At 44.0% G+C, this 20,915-nt stretch overlaps 1 protein-coding gene across 1 annotated transcript in view; it reads right to left on the bottom strand.

Annotated features, from left to right (window-relative positions):
* The window catches only part of Zcchc2 (zinc finger CCHC-type containing 2), a 46,205-nt gene extending 32,610 nt beyond the window's left edge, over positions 1-13,595 (bottom strand). The window contains 1 exon segment of the mRNA XM_048443746.3: positions 12,543-13,595. Coding sequence (XP_048299703.3) covers positions 12,543-13,469 — 927 coding nt within the window. The 5' untranslated portion in view covers positions 13,470-13,595.
* Between the last annotated feature and the right edge of the window lie 7,320 nt (positions 13,596-20,915).

Below are 20,915 nucleotides of genomic sequence, written 5' to 3'. Positions count from 1 at the left end.
ACGACGTGTTAATCTACAGCAGAGCAGAGAGTTTCTATGAATCAAGTCCTGCAGTCTGAGTAACTGTATGTAAGTTACCAGTGACTAGACATTAAGGGTGGAGAAAAACCAAGTGTTAAGAGTCCCAAGTAGTAGTACCGATGTTTATTTTATTTAACAGTAATAATCTTTTCAAACATTTACTTTCTCAGCTATTTTGACACACAAAAATCAAATATTGCTAACTGGAGTTGCCAGTAGTGTCCATTTTATACCAGGTGAACCAGAATCAAAGTGATAAATAAAGGGAATGGTACACTTTATGTTAATCTCCCAAGTAAGTGCTTGGTACTTTGTATTTACTGACTGGTTTAGTGACAATCTGTTAGGATGCTCTGTTAGGAAAAAGCATTACCAACAGCACCATTAACACACACCAAATCGTTCTAAGAAACACTATGCATGGATAGTTTACCATTAAGGTTAAGCCACTCAGAAACTATTGGGAATCCTGACTCTGAGTCAACTCGGTCCATCACTAGTACGGGTGTGTGCCTCAGATTGGATGTTTACAATAATAAAAAGCACACTAAGCTTACAGCTCTCCAGAATTAAAGCAGTGTTATATTATGTTGTTATAAGATGGTGGGTAAGCCAAAAACCAGAAAATAGCCCTGTCCTTTCTCTGTCCTAACACCTTACCTCCTCCTCCCACCCAGAACCCCAACAACACTCAAACACCACTCATGTCAAGGCCACTTGTTTCCAGAGCCAAACACAGTCAATAACGTGCTGACTTTTTAATTGTGTAACGACACAAATAGAGGGCCTTACACTTCCAAGGATCATATAATGTATATCATCCGCTGTCCAATGCCCCAAACTGGTCTGACAATGGGTGTGGGATTCTAGTTGACAACTCTACTCACAAAAATAAACCCCATTAAACGTTCTTGGGAACTAAGCCTTACACCCACCTTCCAGACACCCAAGGCACTACGAGTGTTTATAAAGCACCCTGTGATGAGGAAAGCACAGATCTCTTCAGTGCCAACAGCTGACACATTTGGCCTCACTGATGTTACTAATTATATTATCATTTTTTAACAATAAACTCATATTTATCCTAACTCAAATCATGTAATTTTTCCTTGCAGCCAGCATTTGCCAGAGAGGGTTTGCTAATTAAAAATTCAACACCTTTCTAAGTACTTTAAAAAAATTAATAGCAACACAGTGCTGGCAATATGGCTCAGTGGCAGAGTACCTGCTTAGCAAGTGCAAGGTCCTAGGTTTCATCTCCAGTACCATAAAAAAACAAAGGCATAAGTGAAGTGTTCCAATCTTCCCAAACAGCTATTACCTGAAAGAATCTTTCAGTTTCAATCACTTCTTTTTCTTTTTATTCCTTACAGTTTTACTTTTAACTACATGTCTGTATGTATGGGTATGTGCACATAAGAACAGGGGCCTGAAGAGGCCAGAGGTCTAAGACATTCCTAGAGTTACAGTGGCCCAGGTCCTCTGAAGGAGCAGATGTACTCTTAACCACTGACCCATCTCTTCCACCCTCACTCCTTTTCTTATAGCAGATTATTTTTCTACACAGCCAAAATATGAATTCAGTTTAAAACTATATACCTTCAAATGTAAACAAATGAAAAAATGCAACAAATTTCTAAAAAGAAATGCAAATCGAACCACAATGAGATCACTTTACATCTAACAAATGGTTATTATCCAAAATAAGGAGAGAAGAGTTGAAGAAGTAGTATAATCAATGCCAGCAAACACTCTAAAGAGTACAGCAGCAAATGTTGTTACAACACCTTACCACAGTTAATTAACAACACTGCTTCCACAAGCATATTCAAACCATGGGGAAGTTTTGCTTCACAACTAAAATCACAAATCTAAAAAGTTAATTTTAAGAACAAAATTGTTGGCCATGGCGGCACATGCCTGTAATCATCGCTGTACAGAAGGCTGAAGCTGGAGTTAGGTTCAAGTCCAAACCAGCAACTTAGCAAGATTCTGCCCCAAAATGAAGTGAACTGGGACTGAATATTAAGTACGAGAGGGCCTATGCAGCAACCTATTTAATAAATTAGGACCCAAGTCCACCAACCACGAAATACCTGCAAATCATCTCTTATCCCCAAGGCTCAGCAGTTTCACAAGTACTGAGAAATTGTTCAGACTGAATTTAGAAACTGTTACTAAAATTCACAAAAGAGCTATGAAGAACATAATTGTGGAGTTTATTATCACCAAATGGGAAAAGTTGTCAGCTATGCTGTCTCCGTCTTCACACATCACACACCATGACATTCAGTGGAGGAAAGATGCCATGAAATCTGAAAATGATGTTTGATGTCACTGTCAATATAGGAATGACATCTACCTCCCCATTAAGTTCTGGTTTCCATCTTTGTGGAGGAAATCAGCCAAGCAGAAGTTTCGGTTCTATAGCAACTATGACACAAGGGGCAAGGATAGTCTAGTCTAAGCTCAACCAAAGGCAAAGTCTTGAGAATTAATCCACAGTATCTGACACAAGCAAGTTCCAGATTAAGAAAAACACATCTTGTATCTTAATTGAGCTGTAACCATAAAATAGACACATCTCAGTACAGGAACGATATGGACGTCTGCTATGACTATGGAGTCTTTTTCTGGTGGCTTATTAATTAGAAATGCGGATCACAGATGATTCAGCAAGGGGGTGCAGAACCGGCCACTTTAAAGCTTGCATAACTACAGAACGACTGAACAGGGTATGGGGAGGTCATTTACGGACTGCATACACTCTGCTCTGACAGTCCACACCAGACAAGGCCACAACAGCTTTGCTTTATGTATCTTCTTAGCATGGTACTTGGGATAACAATGGCAAACTATGTAGGACTGGAGGGGAACAACATGGCAAGGAAATTGTCACTATGGGGGACTCCAAACAATTAAAATTGGTGACCTTTGCTAGAGCAGGCAGCGAACTCCTGCAAGAGCAGGACTGAGCCAGCGACCTAGGCTAGAGCAGGCCTGGGATGGTGAACTCCATGGGAGCAGGAGCAGATCCAGACCAGGGAGGGACATTTGCAGAAGCAGGACTGGGACAGTGACCTAGGCCAGAAAAGGACTGAGACAGCAAGCTCCACAGGAGCAAGAGCGGATCCAGAACAGGGATATTTGCAGAGGCAGAACTGAGTCAGTCACCTGGCCCAGGTCAGACCAGACCTGAGACAGTCAACTCCACAGGAGCAGGTATAGGGAAGCAATTGTTGAACAAGTGGGCCAGAGACAGAGACTGCTATGGATCATGACATGAATCTGGGACTTCTGAGGGAGTAAGCCTTAGCCAGGACCTCTACGGATCCAGGCGCACCTGAGTCTGGGACCTCCAAGGGAGAAGATCAGAGCCAGAGGCCTTTGCAGGACCAACCCCAAGCCAGGGACCTCCTCAGGAGCAGATCCAGACCAGGGACATTTACAGAAACAGGTCAGAGTTGGCAACCTAGACCAGAACAGGCCTTAGACCACAAACTCCACAGGAGCAGAGAACACCCCAGGAGCACTGAGCGACTTTCAGGAAAAGAGTGACCAACTGGGCAACTAGAACAGTGGCACTGACTGTACCACGAGGAACAACCCTCTGAGCCTCGGATTCACTGGCCCCTAGAAGATTAGAAGATTAATCACCAGAATCACAGTCAGCTCCAACAACACCAATTAGAGGAAAAGATGAGTAGATAAGAACACAGGCAACATCACAAAGAGCAACACAACACCAGTAAGATCTAGACACTACAACACTAAGACCTGAACAACCAAATGTAGATGAAGCAGAAGAAAATGACCTAAAAAAATGGCTTCAGGAGAATGTTTCAGACTCTTAAAGAAAGAATGAAAAATTCCTTCAAAGAAATGGAGGAAAAGGCAAACAAAAAATTGGAAGACATAAGCAAATTCCTCAAAGAAAATCAAGAAAAAGCAATCAAACATATGAAAGAAACTATTCAAGACTTGAAAACTGAAGTAGTGACAATAAAGACAACACAGGCCAAGGGAATTATAGAAACAGAATCATGAGAAAATGAACAGGAACCACAAATGCAAACATAAACAGCAGAATACAAGAGATGGAAGAGAGAATCTCAAGCGCTAAAGATACAATAGAGGAAATAGACTCACCAGTCAAAGAAAACATTAAATCTAACAAAAGTTTAACCCAAAATATCCAGGAAATATGGGACATCATGAAAAGGCCAAATCTAAGAATAATAGGTATAGAAGGGTAAGTTTAACTCAAAAGCACAGAAAATATATTCAACAAAATCATAGAAAAAAACTTTCCCAACCTAAAGAAAATTATGCCTCTGAAGATACAAGAAGCTTACAGAACATCAAATAGACTGGATAAAAAAAAAAGTTCCCTTGTCATACAATAATCAAAACACTAAACATAAAAAATAAAGAAAGAATATTAAGAGCTGCAAAAGAAAAAGGTCAAGTAACATATAAAGGCAGACTTATCAGAATTACACCTGACTTCTCATTGGAGACAATGAAAGCCAAAAGGTCATGGTAAAGCATTATGCAGACATTAAGAGACCACAGATGCCAGCCCAGACTACTATACCCAGCAACACTTTCAGTCAACATATAAGGACAAAACAAGACATTCCATGACAAAACCAGATTTACACAATGCCTAGCCACAAACCCAGCCCTGCACAAAGTACTAGAAGGAAAACTCCAACCCAAGGAAGTTGACTACATCAACAAAAACACAGACAATTGATCTCACAACACCATATCGCAAAGAAGGGAAAAACACACATATTAGAACAAAAAGAAGCAAACTCACCTAAGAGAACTAGAAGGCAGGAAATAATCAAATTGAGAGCTGAAATCAACAAAATAGAAACAAAGAAAACAATACAAAGAATCAATGAGACAAAGTTGGTTCTTTGAGAAAAAAATCAACAAAATAAGACAAACCTTTATCCAAACTAACCAAAAGGCAGAGAGAGAATATCCGAATTAACAAAATCAGAAATAAAAAGGGGGACATAACAACAGACACAGAGGAAATACAGAGAATCATCAGGTCATATTTTAAAAACCTGTACTCTGCAAAATTGGACAATTTAAAGGAAATGAACAACTTTCTGGATAAATATCACTTACCAAAATTAAGTCTGGACCAGATAAGCAAATTACACAGACCTGTAACTGCTGAAGAAATAGAAACAGTCATCAAAAGTCTCCCAACCAAAAAAAGTCCAGGACCAGATGGTTTCAGCTCAGAAGTCTACAAGATTTTCAAAGAAGAACTACCATCAATACTCCTCAAATTGTTCCACACAATAGAAACAGAAGGAACATTGCCAAACTCTTTTTATGAAGCTACAATTACCCTGATACTCAAACTGACAGCACAGGTCCCACCAGGCCTCCCAGACACCACAGCAGAGCCACAGCTCTACTTTCAGTCCAGGTGAGTTCCTGGAACCATGCAGAAACTTACAATTTAAGTGTGTGTGGGGGGTGTTGACCATGAAGCACAGGCAGTTAAATGTATGCAGCGCTGGGAAACTGTGTGCGCAGTGGACACTTAGGCACACCCATGAGCACAGCCACTTACCCAGTGTAACTAAAGAGCTTTTCTATTCACCGCTGCACGGCTTCAGGACAGGCTTGTTCTGACGTGGTACTCTAAACACCACAGCCTTTGGTTCACACCACCACACTTTCCTCTCCAGGACCATTCAAAACAAAAACCCATTTCACTGTAGGAAACTATCCCAATTTAGACTGTATTAATAATAAGCACAAAAAGCCCACATTGACAAACACTGGAGCTCAAACACTGAAGGAGATGCTCTATATAGTCAATTACCCACAAAGTAAGACAACAGTTCATAATCACGACCTCTCCTACTGGTAGACCATCACTTCCGGGTCTGCACCCTTTTGTGCCTCTGTACAAGACCAAAAAAGAAAAAATAGGAGAAAAAAAAATCACGGTTCAATGCTTCCAGTCTTAAAGCAATACTTCTATATATTTGAAAGTCTAGATTTGAGAAATTATGATTGAAAAAATTATAATACATGCAATGCTGATTAAAAAAAAAGTAAAGACATAATTTAAAGACCTAGTAAGGAAGGTCAGTTATATAAGTTTTAAAAAATAGTAGTAAGAATTCTAGAAGTACCGAAACTCCAAGAAAACGTACATGCTAGTGGAGTTCTCAACTGACAGACTCTTGAGAACACTGATAACCTAAGAACATTACAGGAAAGGCCTCGCATGAACCCTGCCTTGAATGCCAGGCAAGAAGTGTGAAGAAAGAGCAGGTGGCTGGGATTTTGAGTTAAGGACCTATTAAAGCCCAGGACCTGTCAGGCACTGAAAGAAAATGCATTACGACTAATTTAGAAGGATATATTGGGTGGCAGTACCCAAAAGTGAGATGAACAAGTTAAAAACCAAGGCAACTAGTTTGGGGACTGTAGTAAACATCTTGTGTCAAGATCCACAGTCCTTCACGACTGAAGGACAGCAGGATAAAGAGGAAAGACAACCGAGAGTTAAGGTAGTCAAACACAGCAGTGACTGAAATACAATGGCAGGGCTGGAGGTATCAGGAAGTTTTTTAAATCACTAAGTGTTTTTAAGCAAATTAAGTTAAAAGTGACAGTTGCCCTTCAGGGAGACAGATATACAGCACAGACTCACAATTATTTTCATTGGCTTCCATGCACACTGGTGACAAGTCAGTCCTTTAGTCTGGCCTTCAAAGCTTCTCTCCAGGTTTCTGTCCGTCCACCACAACGTCTTGTGCTAACCACCCTTTGACTAACACTGTTATCTCACGCACTTTCCTCAGGTTACGCCCACCTTCGGGCCAGTTATATAAGACAAGAGGTTTGGAGAACAACTCCATCTTGTAGTGGGCACTGGGAACCTTGGAAAGTGACCTTTTCGAAATCTGAAGGTGGACTAATCTTGCAAAGGACTAGGGTTTGATTCTAAGCACCTTCATGGCAACAACTCACAACCACTTCTTTCCAGGGGCTCTGATGCCCACGTCTGGCCTCCAAGGGTACCAGGCACACATGGTGCCCATACATGCATGCAGATGAAGCACACACATGATGTAAGACCGCAGATAAACTGCTCCTGAATGCACAGCAAACACAGCTACTGAGCCACTGGTAGGGAGCCAAAGGACAAACATTCTCCAGAGCCCAGGAACTAAAAGAAATGGCCCAAGCCCTGCGGTTCCACTTCCCTTTCACACTGCCTGTGTACAGAGACAAGCCAGATAATCACAGGAGCAGAGAACTCTCGATAGAAGCAGGAAAGCCTTGTTACAGCACTCCCATCAAGAAAACCAGAGCCAGTAACACAAACTAGTGTGCTCAGGGGACTGCCTCTTGCTTCTGTTTTGTTCCTTTTTTGTTCTTTTTGCAATACGGTCTCAATATAAAACTCTGGCTTCCCTCAAGCCAGAGACACCAGTCTCCCAAACACTGGCATTACAGCATGCGCTACAACGACTGGCTTGGGGGGGGGGGGGGAAGGTTAGTTTAACATTTCTCAAGGAATGGAAAATATTAGACAAACTAAAAAAATTACACAACAGCTTCAATGCAGAAATGCTCTTAAGTAGGCATAGATCCCAACCTGTGCTCTGAACTAATGAATTATGTAACTATAAAATGGCTTTTTTTTTAACCACAGGCCAACCTGCCTAAGCCTTCTGAGTTGTTTGCTTGTTATAGGCATATACCACCATGATTTACTCCACATAAATTTAAATTAAAATGTCCTAGTTAAGTGTGAAAGCTGATGAAAAATATAAGTAGATTATGGATACATGGGAGTTAATAATAATTTAAACTCAAAATATGTATTTACCTCCATTTATAGTCTCAAATTCATACTAAAAGAAAAGAGGATTTCTTCTTTGGGGTGTTAAAAGATTTTCTACAATTTAAGTATTAAGAAAATAGTTTTCCTAAATGAGTATCTCTCCAACACTATTTTTCAACTACATATTCTTCTTTAAAACAAAATACTATCTTTTCAACAATGCCTCCTTGAAAACCAACTTATTTAGAATAATAAGAGCACTGAACCATGTGGGTTTTAACTACTAAAAACAAAGACCCTACTTTCTCTAAAATAAAAAGCCATGATGTAGTGTTAAACTGCACTAGCTTGAGAATGTGTCCAAAATAGTCTGTGACTATTTTGCAACTTGTTACTTAATCCAACCACCACAGCTTCAAAAAGAAGGCACTGATTTATAGACAACTGAAGCTCAGGTCTGGGCTGGCTGACTCAAGGCCCGGAGCTGGGAGGTGAGCCCAGCCCGGTAAACTTCCCTGACCTCTGATCTCTATCACACAAAAACCAACTTGTCCACAAGGAAGGCAGCGCAGGTGTGTGGTGGTCTTATTTAGCTGGAGGTACAGCACTTGCTTTCCTTCTACACCTGCATCCCAAGAGAACAATCACTGACTAGGAAACCACGTGCTTTATTTTGGTAATTATCTGCTAACTAAAATAGTGACTACCTGACTGTAAAAAGGCTCTTCGAACAAGAGCTCTTACCCCACAGCTGCTGCTTTACTCCTTGCTGCAGCCAAGCAGATCAAACACTCGACACGAAGACATGGCTATTCTTGCTCCCACCGCCACCTCAAGACGCTGTGCTACACCTGCTCTCTCCCCTTCCACCACCCAGGAGATGGACTCAGCTCAAAAGACTTGCTCCTAGAACAAGACCATCCACTTTCCGACCATCACTTGTCACAGCAAGATATATTCTAGCAATGTCTTAAAAGCAAAACAAATATGTATTCCTGCTGAAATTTAAAAAACAATTTCTAACCCAATAAAATAGCACATACCTATATTCCACATTCCCGAGGCAATGGAAGTGGGATTTTCAGTTTGAGGCAAGCCTGGGTTATGTGTGAAACGCATAAAACAATCAAACACTATTCTACTGCTCTCTTACAAACAGAAGTATTTTTGTGCCTAATTCTGCAACAGAATCCTGGTATCTAAACTTCTGGGTAGCTGCTTTCTCTATGAACTCTAGTGACACACACACATTTTCTTGGAGAAGTAGAATTTATGCTAAAACTCATTGTAGAGTTTTGTTTTTTCAGGCTCCAACACAACTCAATTCACATAATCTGTATTTCAAAATGAGTAGAAATATTTGGTCAGTCAAAGACAATACAACTAATTTACATATTTACAGAAAAAGAAACTATTTTACAAGTTTCCCCCAGTAAATTTAGTAATTTTAGTAAATACCTCACAGTCACTTAATTCTGATGAATTCAAAGGACACTAAGACACAGACCAAGTGTCTTAGTATGTATATTTTAATCTTTTATTCAAATATTAGCACTATTTGTCAGGTCAAAGAACCATGCATGCTTCAAGCTCCAAGAACAACCACTATGGACTCCAGTGACAACCAATGCTTACACCCTTTGCACTGCTAGTAAGGGGTAAACCTCTAAAACCGGGCAGTGCATCTCATGAATAGTCTGGGTGCCTTTAACCACTCAAACATGTTTTTTCAATGAACTAATAATAAAGCTAATACCTCTCAAGCTACATGGGGGTTTGCTCCTAAGACTTTATGGTTTACCTTCCTAATAACAGGAAGAGACCTGTTTAACATCATGTGTTTTCAGCTATTTTCCACTTACAAGAACTCTAACAAAGAGCTACCCAGGTTTCCCAGGACACCGTTAATGGGCATTCCTACTGCTGCTTTTCGGCCTATTTGTGGAATCATAGACAAGTTAATGGCAGTCTACTGCAGCTGGGAAGAAAGATTTATGTGCAAGTCTCCTAAAAGGAAAGCCACTACTGAAGTTTCAACACAATGTAACACTACAGAATTATATAAATCCCATCTTAAAAATTATGAATTGTCACTTCTAGGAGTAAAACCACACGTGCACTTGTTTCTCTGGGGACAGCTTGTGGACTGGTTATCAAGTCCTAACAAAGCTCATGGCAAGACACTGGGCTGGCCATGGTCACCTTCAGGCACAGAACAGAAAAAAAAAAAGGCATTAAATGTCATTAAATGTCTACCCATAAATGCCATTGGCTTAAGAAATGTTAAATCCGCTACATAGTTATTAGGTACAACTATAAAACTAGGTACAGTATTTTAGATCTGAATACTTTTCACCGAGGGCAGGTAAATATGCTTCCCTTGGCCACACACACTAATAAAAGACAAATATGGTTCCTAAGCAATGAGAAGCTGCATACCTGTAACCGAAGTTACTTCCGGGGCAATGGCATGCACCCTACGAACCTCCCCTTTACCGGGCCCACGTGGTTCCCCACCACCACCACCAAGCCTGGCCAAGGCTCGGGTCCAGGGCGGGCCAGCCCTTGTCACGTGGGCTGCGCGGCCGCCATCTTGCCGCGCGGAGGCGGGGCAGCCCAGCCTGGCCGCTGTCTGTGGCCGCGACCGTGCTCCCGAGCCGCCCGCGCCCTACCTTGCGAGTGCTTAGGTCATCAAGCGACAGCTGGGCTGGACCGCGGGATGGGCACTAAAATAGCCCACCTGCACCGCAGCCGCGAGAGTGACAGCCCGAGGGCAGCCAGAGCAGCCAGAGCCACTCGAACGTCAAGGCCAAAACGAGCGTCAGCTGGAGGACTTGAAGATCACACGGAAACTCCCTCGCCTCCAAAGGTGGTATCTTCGTAGCTTCATCAGACATCAACGGATTGTTCATCAATCCTGAACAGCTGGGAAATATGCTCAGCATACCTAAGCAAGTGCTACGCAACAGCGCCAGGGTCGTGTGTAGTACTCACAAATCCCTGCAGGATTTAGTCCCTGCTCCCACTTCCCGAGAAGTGATGGCGTGCTGAAATTAATGGCAGCATGCCCAATGTCTGTCCACTCTCCCCAGCATTCACTGGTGGCCAGAAAAGGCCAAGCACTGCAGGCAAGAAAAAAACCTCATGCCTCTGATTAGCACATACCTATCTCCTCAGTTGGCTTCAGGACACTCACCTTAAAAGTAAGGGAGGAGACTCCTGACAGTTACAATTCTGCAGAGACTACCTATGCTGGTGTAGTACGAATGGAATCACGTAAACTGTCCCGTTGTGAGCAATTTCATCAGACCAAATTCAAGGTTATCTTTAGTCACAAGCAAGCGTGTTAAAACATGTGCACACTGATCTTGAATTCATGCTTTCTTTAAATTTAACAGCTCAGTGGCGTACCTTTTCAGGTCTATTTCGTGAGTAGGCTGAAGGTGAATTAAGCTTTCACCATCATTACACACTGTGTGCTGTAGTAGAGACACTACAAGATGGTATGATTTTATAATCACCAAGAAAAAAAGGTTTATAATAAAACATGCACTTGTCACTTAACAAAAGCGTCATGGAGGAAAAAAAAAACCGAAGCACTCCACCTAGGATATCTCGAAGGCCCTTTGTGATTGATCCTAAATGCCCTGGGTCTTTGGATATATCCAATCATCAGTGAATCACAATGCTCAATTTGAGTTCTGGGATACTGGATGACTTCAGACACATTAACTTTCAAGCAAGGAGGAAGGAAAATCTCCCTTCTTAAAGTGGAAATGCCTGACATCCTAATCAATACCTTTCAAAAGACCTGATCCACAAAAATAAACTTTTAATCTAGTTTTTACTACAACTGAAACCTATCCCCATCCTCCATTAACTCACTGTCCTTAACCGGCTCACTGGGCCTAATTAAACTGCTTTCAAAATTCCGTAAAAATTCTTCCACTTTTGCGACAAGTGGATTCCTATGTACTAAATATGTTGTTTAAATAACTCTTTCAGACACCGTTAATGCCGATAGTAAAGACCTGAGATTACCAGATCCAACTCTGTTAGCAGAAGTCAAGCCCCTGAGGAAAGCTTTTCTTAGTTTGCTAAAGGCTTGGCCAAGCGATTTCAGGCCTTTTACCCAGATGACCAGTGTTAGGTCAGTCAATTCATGTCTCCATAGATTTTTTTTTTTTTTTGAGAATACAAAGTTCTCTAAATAGAAGCCAAAAGACCTACTAGAACTTTAACTGGCACACACTAGCATGAAAAGTCCCTTAAAGCATAGACAAGGAGGAAGGCGACTTTAAGCAGGCTGACAGACTAGGAAAGGGACCACCCAAGGCTAGGCTGCGGCTGACAGGCCCCTCTAGCGCTTCCCTTTTCCCTTGCACCTAGTGCCCACAACGCTCACAGCCCAAAATGTCCCACAAGCCTCCTCATCCGAGGTCTCGGGTCAGAGCTTCCCAGTATTCCGTGGCAACTCGTGCACGTAAGAGACTTCTAGAGCATTCTGTTATGGCGGGCGGCTTGTTTGTGTCTGAGGGTGATTGGAGCTGAGTCGCCCAAGAAAACGAAGAGGTTAGCCGTGGCGTGGTTATTCCGGTACAACTACACGAGGCTGGGGTCGGAGCTGGATTTGGGGGCCTCCGAGGGCGGGGTCGCTGGTTAGCATCTCCGAGCGCCTTACCTGGGCCCTGGAGCCCGCAAAGTTGCACGCCTCCACCTCCGCGTCCTCAGGCTCCACGCGGAGCGCGCTGCGGAGCCTCTCCAGGTGCTCCCTCAGGGTGACCCGCTGGTGGAAGGAGAAAGCCGGGTGCAGCGAAGCCATGGTGAAGAGCAGCAGCAGTTCCTCCTGGGCCCTGAAGCCAAGCCCGCCTCCAGTCCCGAGCTCGGCGCTGCCGCCGCCTTCCGGGCCGAGGCCGTCCTTCTTCGCGTCCTGCTCGCCATCGCCACCGGGCTCGTCCTCCACGCTGCCACGCGAGCCCTCGGCCCGAGTCGCGCGCAGGCTCCTGAGCACAGCGTCCACCTGGGGCAGGAGGCGGTGCAGGCGGCCGGCGGCCTCCCGGTTCTCCGAGCCCAGCAGCGCCAGGTACACGATGAGGCGCGAACGCACGGCGGGTTCTCTGAAGTCGGCCAGCGACCCTGGGTCCGAGAGGCCGTTGGCCTTGGCCTCGGAGTCGCGCAGGTAGTGGTAGTCCTTGCGCGCCAAGTCCTCCAGGCACGAGCCGAGGAAGCGCAGCTCCAGCGGGTTGCACAGGTCCAGCAGCCCGCACATGAACTCCAGGCGCTGCGCCGAGCCCAGCACTAACCCGAACCACTCGTACACCCGCTCCTGCTCGCGCAGCGCCGCCGCGTGCCCGCCACCGCCCGGCATGCCCGCGCCCGCCGTCGGCCCGTCAGCAACAGGCGGCTCGAGCCCCCGGGGCGGCGACGGCGGCGGCGGCGGCGGCGGAGGGGGGCCCCGCGACAGGCCCGTGGGCGGCGGCGGGCGGCAATCGCGGCGGCGGCGCGGCGGCGCCTTTGCGCCGGGCCGCGCGTCCGCCTCGGGCTCCTCCTCGTCGGGTGCCGGCTCGCTGGGGTGTGTCGACTTCGGCGGCAGCTTCATCCTCAGCATCCTCGGCTAAGGCGGCGCGGACATGCGAGCGAGGGAGCGGGGGCGGCGGGAGGAGCCGAGAGCCCGGGCGGCGGCGCGGCGGTCAAGAACGCTGCCCCTCCATGCCGCCGGGGCGGGGCGGGCCGGGGGCGGGTCTCGCCGGCGAGGGGGGCGGTGGCCGGCCAGCGTCGTCGTTCCGGGCCGGAGACGGGGCGTGCCCGCGGCGGCTCCGCCCCTGGCCGCCGCGCCTGCTGGGGAGCCGGGTGCGGGAGGAGCAAGCCGACCAGCGCGTCCGTACTGGGCTGGCGGCGACGGCCTGAGCGGTTCCTTCTCGAGCCAGCGCTGGCAGAGCGGCTTGGAGAGGAGGAGGAGGAGCTGCGGGGCTGGGCGGAGACGCTGACGGGCTCCGCGCACTGCACCCCAGCCAATCGACGTCCAGAACCGGAGTGACGTAAGCTCTCCCGGGCGCCTCCCTCTAGGAGAAGCCACGCCCAGGTCCTGCAAGACTGCTGGGCTCCGGCGGCTCCCGCGCGGTCCTATTGCTCGGTGGGTTCCAGCGGGCTGGGGACCGGGCTTGGGACCTTTGGGACCGCGGCGAGATGAGCTCGGCTGGGATTGGCGAGAAGCGGCTTGGCTTTTCTTGAGGGATCTGGCTGCTTACCATCTCTCGTCAGCCGCTGCCCGGGAGCAGGACCCACACGAGTTCCCAGTCTCGGCCTCCTGGTGGACTTGGCGAATCTCAGCCCCTGGAAATTCTCACTTTCTAAAACTTAACCAGGACCAACGGTGTGAACGCTGGAACGAGATCCGGGAGCTGGACTGCCTTGCGGAGCAGTCTGGGGCGGCGAGCGCCGTGCTCAGGCTGGCTGCAAGGTGTTGATTTGGACCGGCTACCCAGCGGAGGGGACCTTACAGCTGGGGGTGCCTGAGCCTAATGGTTGCTTCTGGCTTGCAAGGTTCAGTATAAGAACACCCTCCTGCCTCAAGTCTATGATTTTTCAGAAACATTTATTGGCTACGCTTTTGTTCCTATCCGCGAACATTGGAAATTCTTGTTCTGGTGTGAGTTTTCCATAACACAAAAAATTTAATAAGATAGATCTTGACAAGGCTTTTAACTTTTTAAGTAATATTACATTTCTAGGGTTTGGAGTCCTCAAAAATGTCTCTTTAACGGTGATATGCATATACATGTGTATATATATATATGTGTGTGTGTGTGTGTGTGTGTGTGTGTATAACCCTGCCTAAAAAACCCATCAAGCGGCTTTGAATCTGCTTAGAGGCTTCAGGGCCATCCTCCCATGCTATCTCTTTGGTTCTGGGGCCTGAACTCCCCTCAGAGTTCCTGCCATGCTGTCTGTCAGCCCCATGGCTGTAAATAAGTCTTGTGGCCTTGAGGGGGAAAATCAGGAATTTTTTAAAGGATTAATAAAAAATCAGGTTCTTTTTTTTTTTAAATCCCTACCTTTTTAAATTAAGAACTCATACTATATAGCCTTAGTAGGGGCATGAGGAAAGGAAAATCGGCAGTTAATCAGAGTGCAGGGACCCTACAGGGTATGTGATTACCTCACAGCTCCGCAACTTTACCATTCCCAACAAACCTGCATTAACCCCCAGTCAGCTTCAGTGACAAAGCTGGGAAATGGAGAGTCACGCAGTGCATCTTAAGGTTGTCAAGAATAACTGAAAGCTATCCTGACATGTAATTTTCTGTTCCCTTGAGCTTCTTGGGTATAACTTAAATGCAGTAAAATTTTGATTTCAACTATCCACTGTCCTCCAATCTACTATTGGTGCTTGTTCTCTGGGTCACGTTTCTGAAGCTTAGAATGGGACGCTTTAAGTGATGAACAGTGTGAGACCCCTCCACGCACACACTGCTTTGGATGCCTTGTGTAATGAGCAAATGCTGGGCCTCCAAATTGAGTTTTACATGTGGCCAAGGCTTTGCATTTTTTACATCTTTACATTTTCCTTGGCATCAAAAAGCTACTTAGTATCAACTCCCAAAACCCAATTGTGTTTTCTTAAGAGTTAAATTTGTAATTGGTAACAATGACTTTCATCTTTCCTGCTTTGGCCAGCATTCGAAAACACAGTTGATAGTAATAGTTATAAGTAGCAAATTCTATAGTTTAATGATTCAGGCTATCCTCCACCAGCTTGAGGATGTTCTCCCCATAGGGTGTTTCAGAGCTCTCTCTCTCTCACCCCGTAAATCACACACGTGTCTAAGTGTTTCTTCTACCCAGAGATAATAATAGAACACTGAGCAAGAGTGAAGGATGGCTGCTATGCTTGTAAGGAGAGCCCCGGGGAAAAGAGGAGTGTGCTCACGGGGAGACTACCCAGCTGAAGCTAACGACACTGTAGAAACACATGCTCCCACCTGGTTGCAAAGACCTGCTCTAAATTCCCGGGTATTTTATGCTCCAGGTGTAATCAGGTCAGATGGGATATAGTAATGGTGAGTGTGTGGTTGTGGTGGTGGAACTTGGTTGTCAGAGACATGTTTCTGAACCAGTCCTTCAGGATAATTCTTCAAGACTGACTGAAGGGGAAAGACCCTCCCTTATGGTGGCACCTGGTTAGGGGAGGCAGCATCTGCCAGAAAGTGACAGATAAAAAGTGGTCTGAGAGGATCACTGTCTGCCTGCCTTTCCTGCATCTCAGTGAGAGCATCTCCTCTGCTCCTGCCACTGCTGCCGCCTCCTTCCCTGACATCCGAGTTCAGTTTTACCCTTCTAGTGGGAACTGGGGACCGGCAGCTCTTCAGGCAGTCTAGTACTTCATTGCCAGATTGGGGCTGCTGAGGAATGTGTCTCTGGACTGAGAAACTCCTTGCTTCTTAGCCTCTCCAGCGTAACTACCTGGTAATGCCATACTGTATGAGACAGTCCAATAAATCTTTTAGTACGCATTTTATTGGAGAACCCTGACAAATAGGAGTTAGCCCCCTGAGAAGCAGTTTTCAGGTCACAAGGTGTTATTGTGTCTTGTCCTTAAGTTGCTAACTTGATACTCATTTAGTGTAACATGAAAGTGCTATTATTTTTTAACATTCAAGTGTAAACAGAGACTGCTTGTTTGTTTCCTGGCCACCCAGATATGAATAATCACACAGAAACTATATTAATTACAACACTGCTTGGCCCATTAGCTCAGGGTTCTTATTAATTAACTCTTACATCTTTTTGTTTGTTTGTTTTTCGAGACAGGGTTTCACTGCAGCTTGGGAGCCTGTCCTGGAACTAGCTCTTGTAGATCAGGCTGGCCTTGAACTCACAGAGATCTGCCTGCTTCTGCCTCCCAAGTGCTGGGATTAAAGGCCACCATCGCCCGGCTAACTCTTACATCTTAAATTAACCCATTTCTATTAATCTGTATATCACCATGAGACTGTGGCTTACTGGCAAGGTTCTGGCATCTGTCTCCTTTAGCAGCTACATGGCATCTCCCTGACTCGACCTACTCTCTCTCTCTCTCTCTCTCTCTCTCTCTCTATATATATATATATATATATATATATATATATATATATATATATCTTCCAGCCTGGCTATATTCTGCCCTGCCATAGGCCAAAGTAGCTTTATTCATTAACCAATAAAACCAACACATATACAGAAAGACATCCCACATCATCTCCCCTTTTCTGTCTAAATAAAAGGAAGGTTTTAACATAGTAAAATTTTATATAACAAGACAGATATTAAGCAAGAATTAGTCTTATAATATTTTGTCTATTTACATTTATCAAATTAAGGAAAATATTCTATCATCTATCCTATCTTTGTGAGTCTAAAGTTTTATATCTAATTTATTCTTTATCACAACTAAGGAAAATTATAACTCTGTGTCTTCAACTCTTGCAAAGACTACAGAAGGATATAATATTACCTAATAAACAAGAAGTACATTGTAAGCAACTTCCAAAGTTCTAGAAATGACAGAGACATCTCACTGCCTGGACAATCTCTCAAAGTTCTTCTATATTGTTGAGGCATCCATCTTCAGTCCACAGGCCCATAGTATCCAGCAGACTTTTTCATGAAGCAGGAAATTTGAAGATCTGTTTTACCTTATAATGGTGAAGTTCATCAGTCACTTTCTTTTGTGTCCTTCAGAATGTCTGGCAGTTTCTTTCATGAAGCAGGAACCCCAAAGGACTGTTCCACCTTCTTTAGACAAGTTCAGCAGTCATTTTTCTGTGGGTCCTGCATGTCCAGTTCACACAGAAACATCAAGCAGTCCAGGAAAGAGCAGTTTCTTGCCCAAATGGTTAGCCTTGTCACATTGAAGATAAATTCCATAAGATGTTTCTTCAATGCCCATCAACTTCTCTCAAGTAAACTGGTGCTTCCAGAAGCAGACATGCCTCACTGTCAAAAAAATTCTGAGTCCTTAAAGCCTTTTAAATGCCATATTCTGTAGGTCTTTGAAGCATTAAAAATTAGCTAGAAAACCAATCAACATGACTACAAGTTTAATCATTATAAATGACTATTAATCTGTAGTTTTTAATTATACATTACATTTTTAAATGAGCTGCATAAACATAATTCCTTAAACAAGAGTAGAAATATACATATAGCAAAATGGATGTTGTTAGAATCAATAAACCAAGATCTCCCAGTGTAAAGTATTCATCTCTATATCATTGCCCCCTTATTATTATTATTATTATTTTAGAAATTTACTGTGACCATCTATCCATCTATACCCAATTCCTTTTAAGTGAAAACAAAGACTTATATAAACAATCATTTTGGGAATTTGGGCATTGTTTTCTTCAAACTGCTTCCTGTTGTTTGTTGGGCTGTAGAAGGAGAGAACCACTTATTGGTTCCCAGCCTCTTATCCCTGAAATAATCACACAGAAACTGTATTAATTAAATCACTGCTTGGCCCATTAGCTCTAGCTTCTTATTGGTTAACTCTTAATATTAATTTAACCCATCTCCATTAATCTGTGCATTGCCACGTGGCTGTGGCTTACCAGGTAAAGTTCCCAACATCTGTCTCTGGCAGTGGCTCCATGGCTTCTCTCTGACTCTGCACTTTTTTCTCCCAGCATTCAGTTCCGTCTTCCCCTGCCTACCTAAGTTCTGCTCTGCTATAGGTCCAAAGCAGTTTTTTTAATTCATTAATGGTAATCACAGCATACAGAGGGAAATCCCACATCATTAGACAAAGTATTGTTAGGGTTCTCAGAGCCCTTTCAGGGGTCCTTGTTCCGTCAAACCACATTAGCCTGGAAGGAATCCACAGGTTCTCATCTTCTGTGGAAACAAAAGGAGAACCTTTTTTCCAAAGCAACAAATCCTTAGACTCAAATTATGAAGTCAAGATACCTTTATGTTGGTTTAACTTAGCAGTCACCAGAATCAAATATCTCTCTGCAGTCAAAAACTTCAAAGAAAACACAGTAATATACGTAATCCAGATTCTCTTTGTATATGCCATCTTTACATAGCTTATTTTCTTTACTCCTTAATCTCTGACTGCCTGTATTCTTTTATATGACTTTTACTGTCTCTTTAAAGACTTTATTTTTAAAAACTATTTTTTAACTCTCTGTCCTCTTTTCCTTTTCTCTCCCAAGCCTACGTACATTTTTTAACCACACTATGACCCGTTCAGAGGTTTACTTCTGTTTGAATCTGTCTTTATTGCATATCTGTAATAATTTTCTGACCAGGAGTGTCTTTATTTTTATTGCTAAGCTAGTGTGGCTGGACCAGCTTGGCTGTTGGCTCCACCTAGTCCAGCATGGCTGAGGCATGTTTGCTGCCTCTGTGCGCCATGCTCCCCACACAGCTCCAGGGACGCAGCAGGTCTACATCGCCATTAAGCAACTCGTAGCACGCTGCTCACAAACCCCGTTCAAGTGCTTGGCCTCTGGAAAGAGCCAGAGCTGTTTGTGCTGCCAGCACGAACCAGGAAGCCATTTCTTAAAGGAGCCGTGCTTCTGCTTGCAGCCTGCAAACAGGGCCTATCTGGAAAAAAGTGTGGCTACCAAGAAGCTGTGCTTGGCTCCCATTTTTGTGGGTCTAGAAGCACTTTAAAAAAAAAAAAAAGCTTTCTTAGGCTTTATGTGGATGTTCATTCTGGAACGTTGGATATAATTTTGTAAAAGGAGACTGCTTGCCTACCAAATAATCACATAGAAGCTATATTAATTACAACACTGTTTGACCTATTGGCTCAGGATTCTTATTAACCAACTCTTATATCTTAAATTAACCCATTTCTATTAATATATATTAATATATATTACCACGAGACTGTGGCTTACTGGCAAAGATCTGGTATTGTCTCCTTTGGCAGCTACATGGCATCTCCCTGACTGCCTTGCCATTGGCCAAAGCAGCTTTACTTATTGACCAATAAAAGAAACACATATACATAAACACATCCCATGTAACATGAAGGGCCTGCTTGTTGGGGTTTCTGTCCCTCCCGGTACCCCAACAAGTCGGCAAGCCCCAAAGAAAAATTACACACAGGACTCCATAAGATTATAAACTGATCGGCCCATTAGCTTAGGCTTCTTGTTAACTAATTCTTACATCTTACAGTAACCCATAATTCTTGTCTGTGTTAGCCATATGGCTTGGTACCTTTTTCAGCTGTCAGCTCACATGTTGCTTCTTCGGTGATCTGGGCAGGAATGGCAAAGAGAGCTTCCTTCTCCCTAGCCTTCTCCTATTCTCATTGCCCCGCCTCTACTTCCTGTCTGGTTGACCCCGCCTATACTTCCTGCCTGGCCAATCAGCGTTTTATTAAAATACATGATTGACAGAATACAGACAATTCTCCCGCACCAATCCCACATCATTTGAGTTTGTATTTCTCTGAAATAAGAAACTGGGCTTTAAGGGAAGGCTGTGCTTTGAATTTAGATGCTAGCAATGATGGAAGGAACTTTTAAATCCCACTTTTTGCAAGTGGGTTACAGCTAGTAATTTTACCCAAACCCCAAATAGCTGAGTGGTTCAGAATAAACTGATATACTTGACATTATCTACTCTATAAAAGGATGTATGGGGTCTGGATGGTTCAGCAGTTAGGCGTGTGCACTACTCTTGCAGAGGACCCAAGTTCAGGAGTTTAGCTCCCAGCCCCCATATCAGGAGACTCACAACTGCCTGTAACTTCAGCCCCAGGGATCTGATGCCTCTGTCCTCCATGTAGACTATGCTCACATGCACAGACATATATGTACCTGTAATTTAAAGGACTGTATGTTTAAGCACTCTACCTAGCTAAGACTAAGATAATATCTGAAACATCCAGTCTGACTCATATCTAAAGTCATGTAAATCAAGAATATTGACCTACTGATCTTCTAACATGTTTCTTCCTCCACTGGATATCTTTTTTAAAAAAAACAAAAACAACTTGTTCTCACTATGTAGCTTGGCTGGACTTGAATTCACAAATAGTGGGATTATAAGT

Source organism: Myodes glareolus, chromosome 5 (genome assembly GCF_982192425.1).
Source record: "Myodes glareolus chromosome 5, mMyoGla1.1, whole genome shotgun sequence".
Classification (NCBI taxonomy): Eukaryota; Metazoa; Chordata; class Mammalia; order Rodentia; family Cricetidae; genus Myodes; species Myodes glareolus.
The sequence above is the reverse complement of the archived record's forward strand: the minus strand, read 5'-3'. Positions and strand labels throughout refer to the sequence as shown.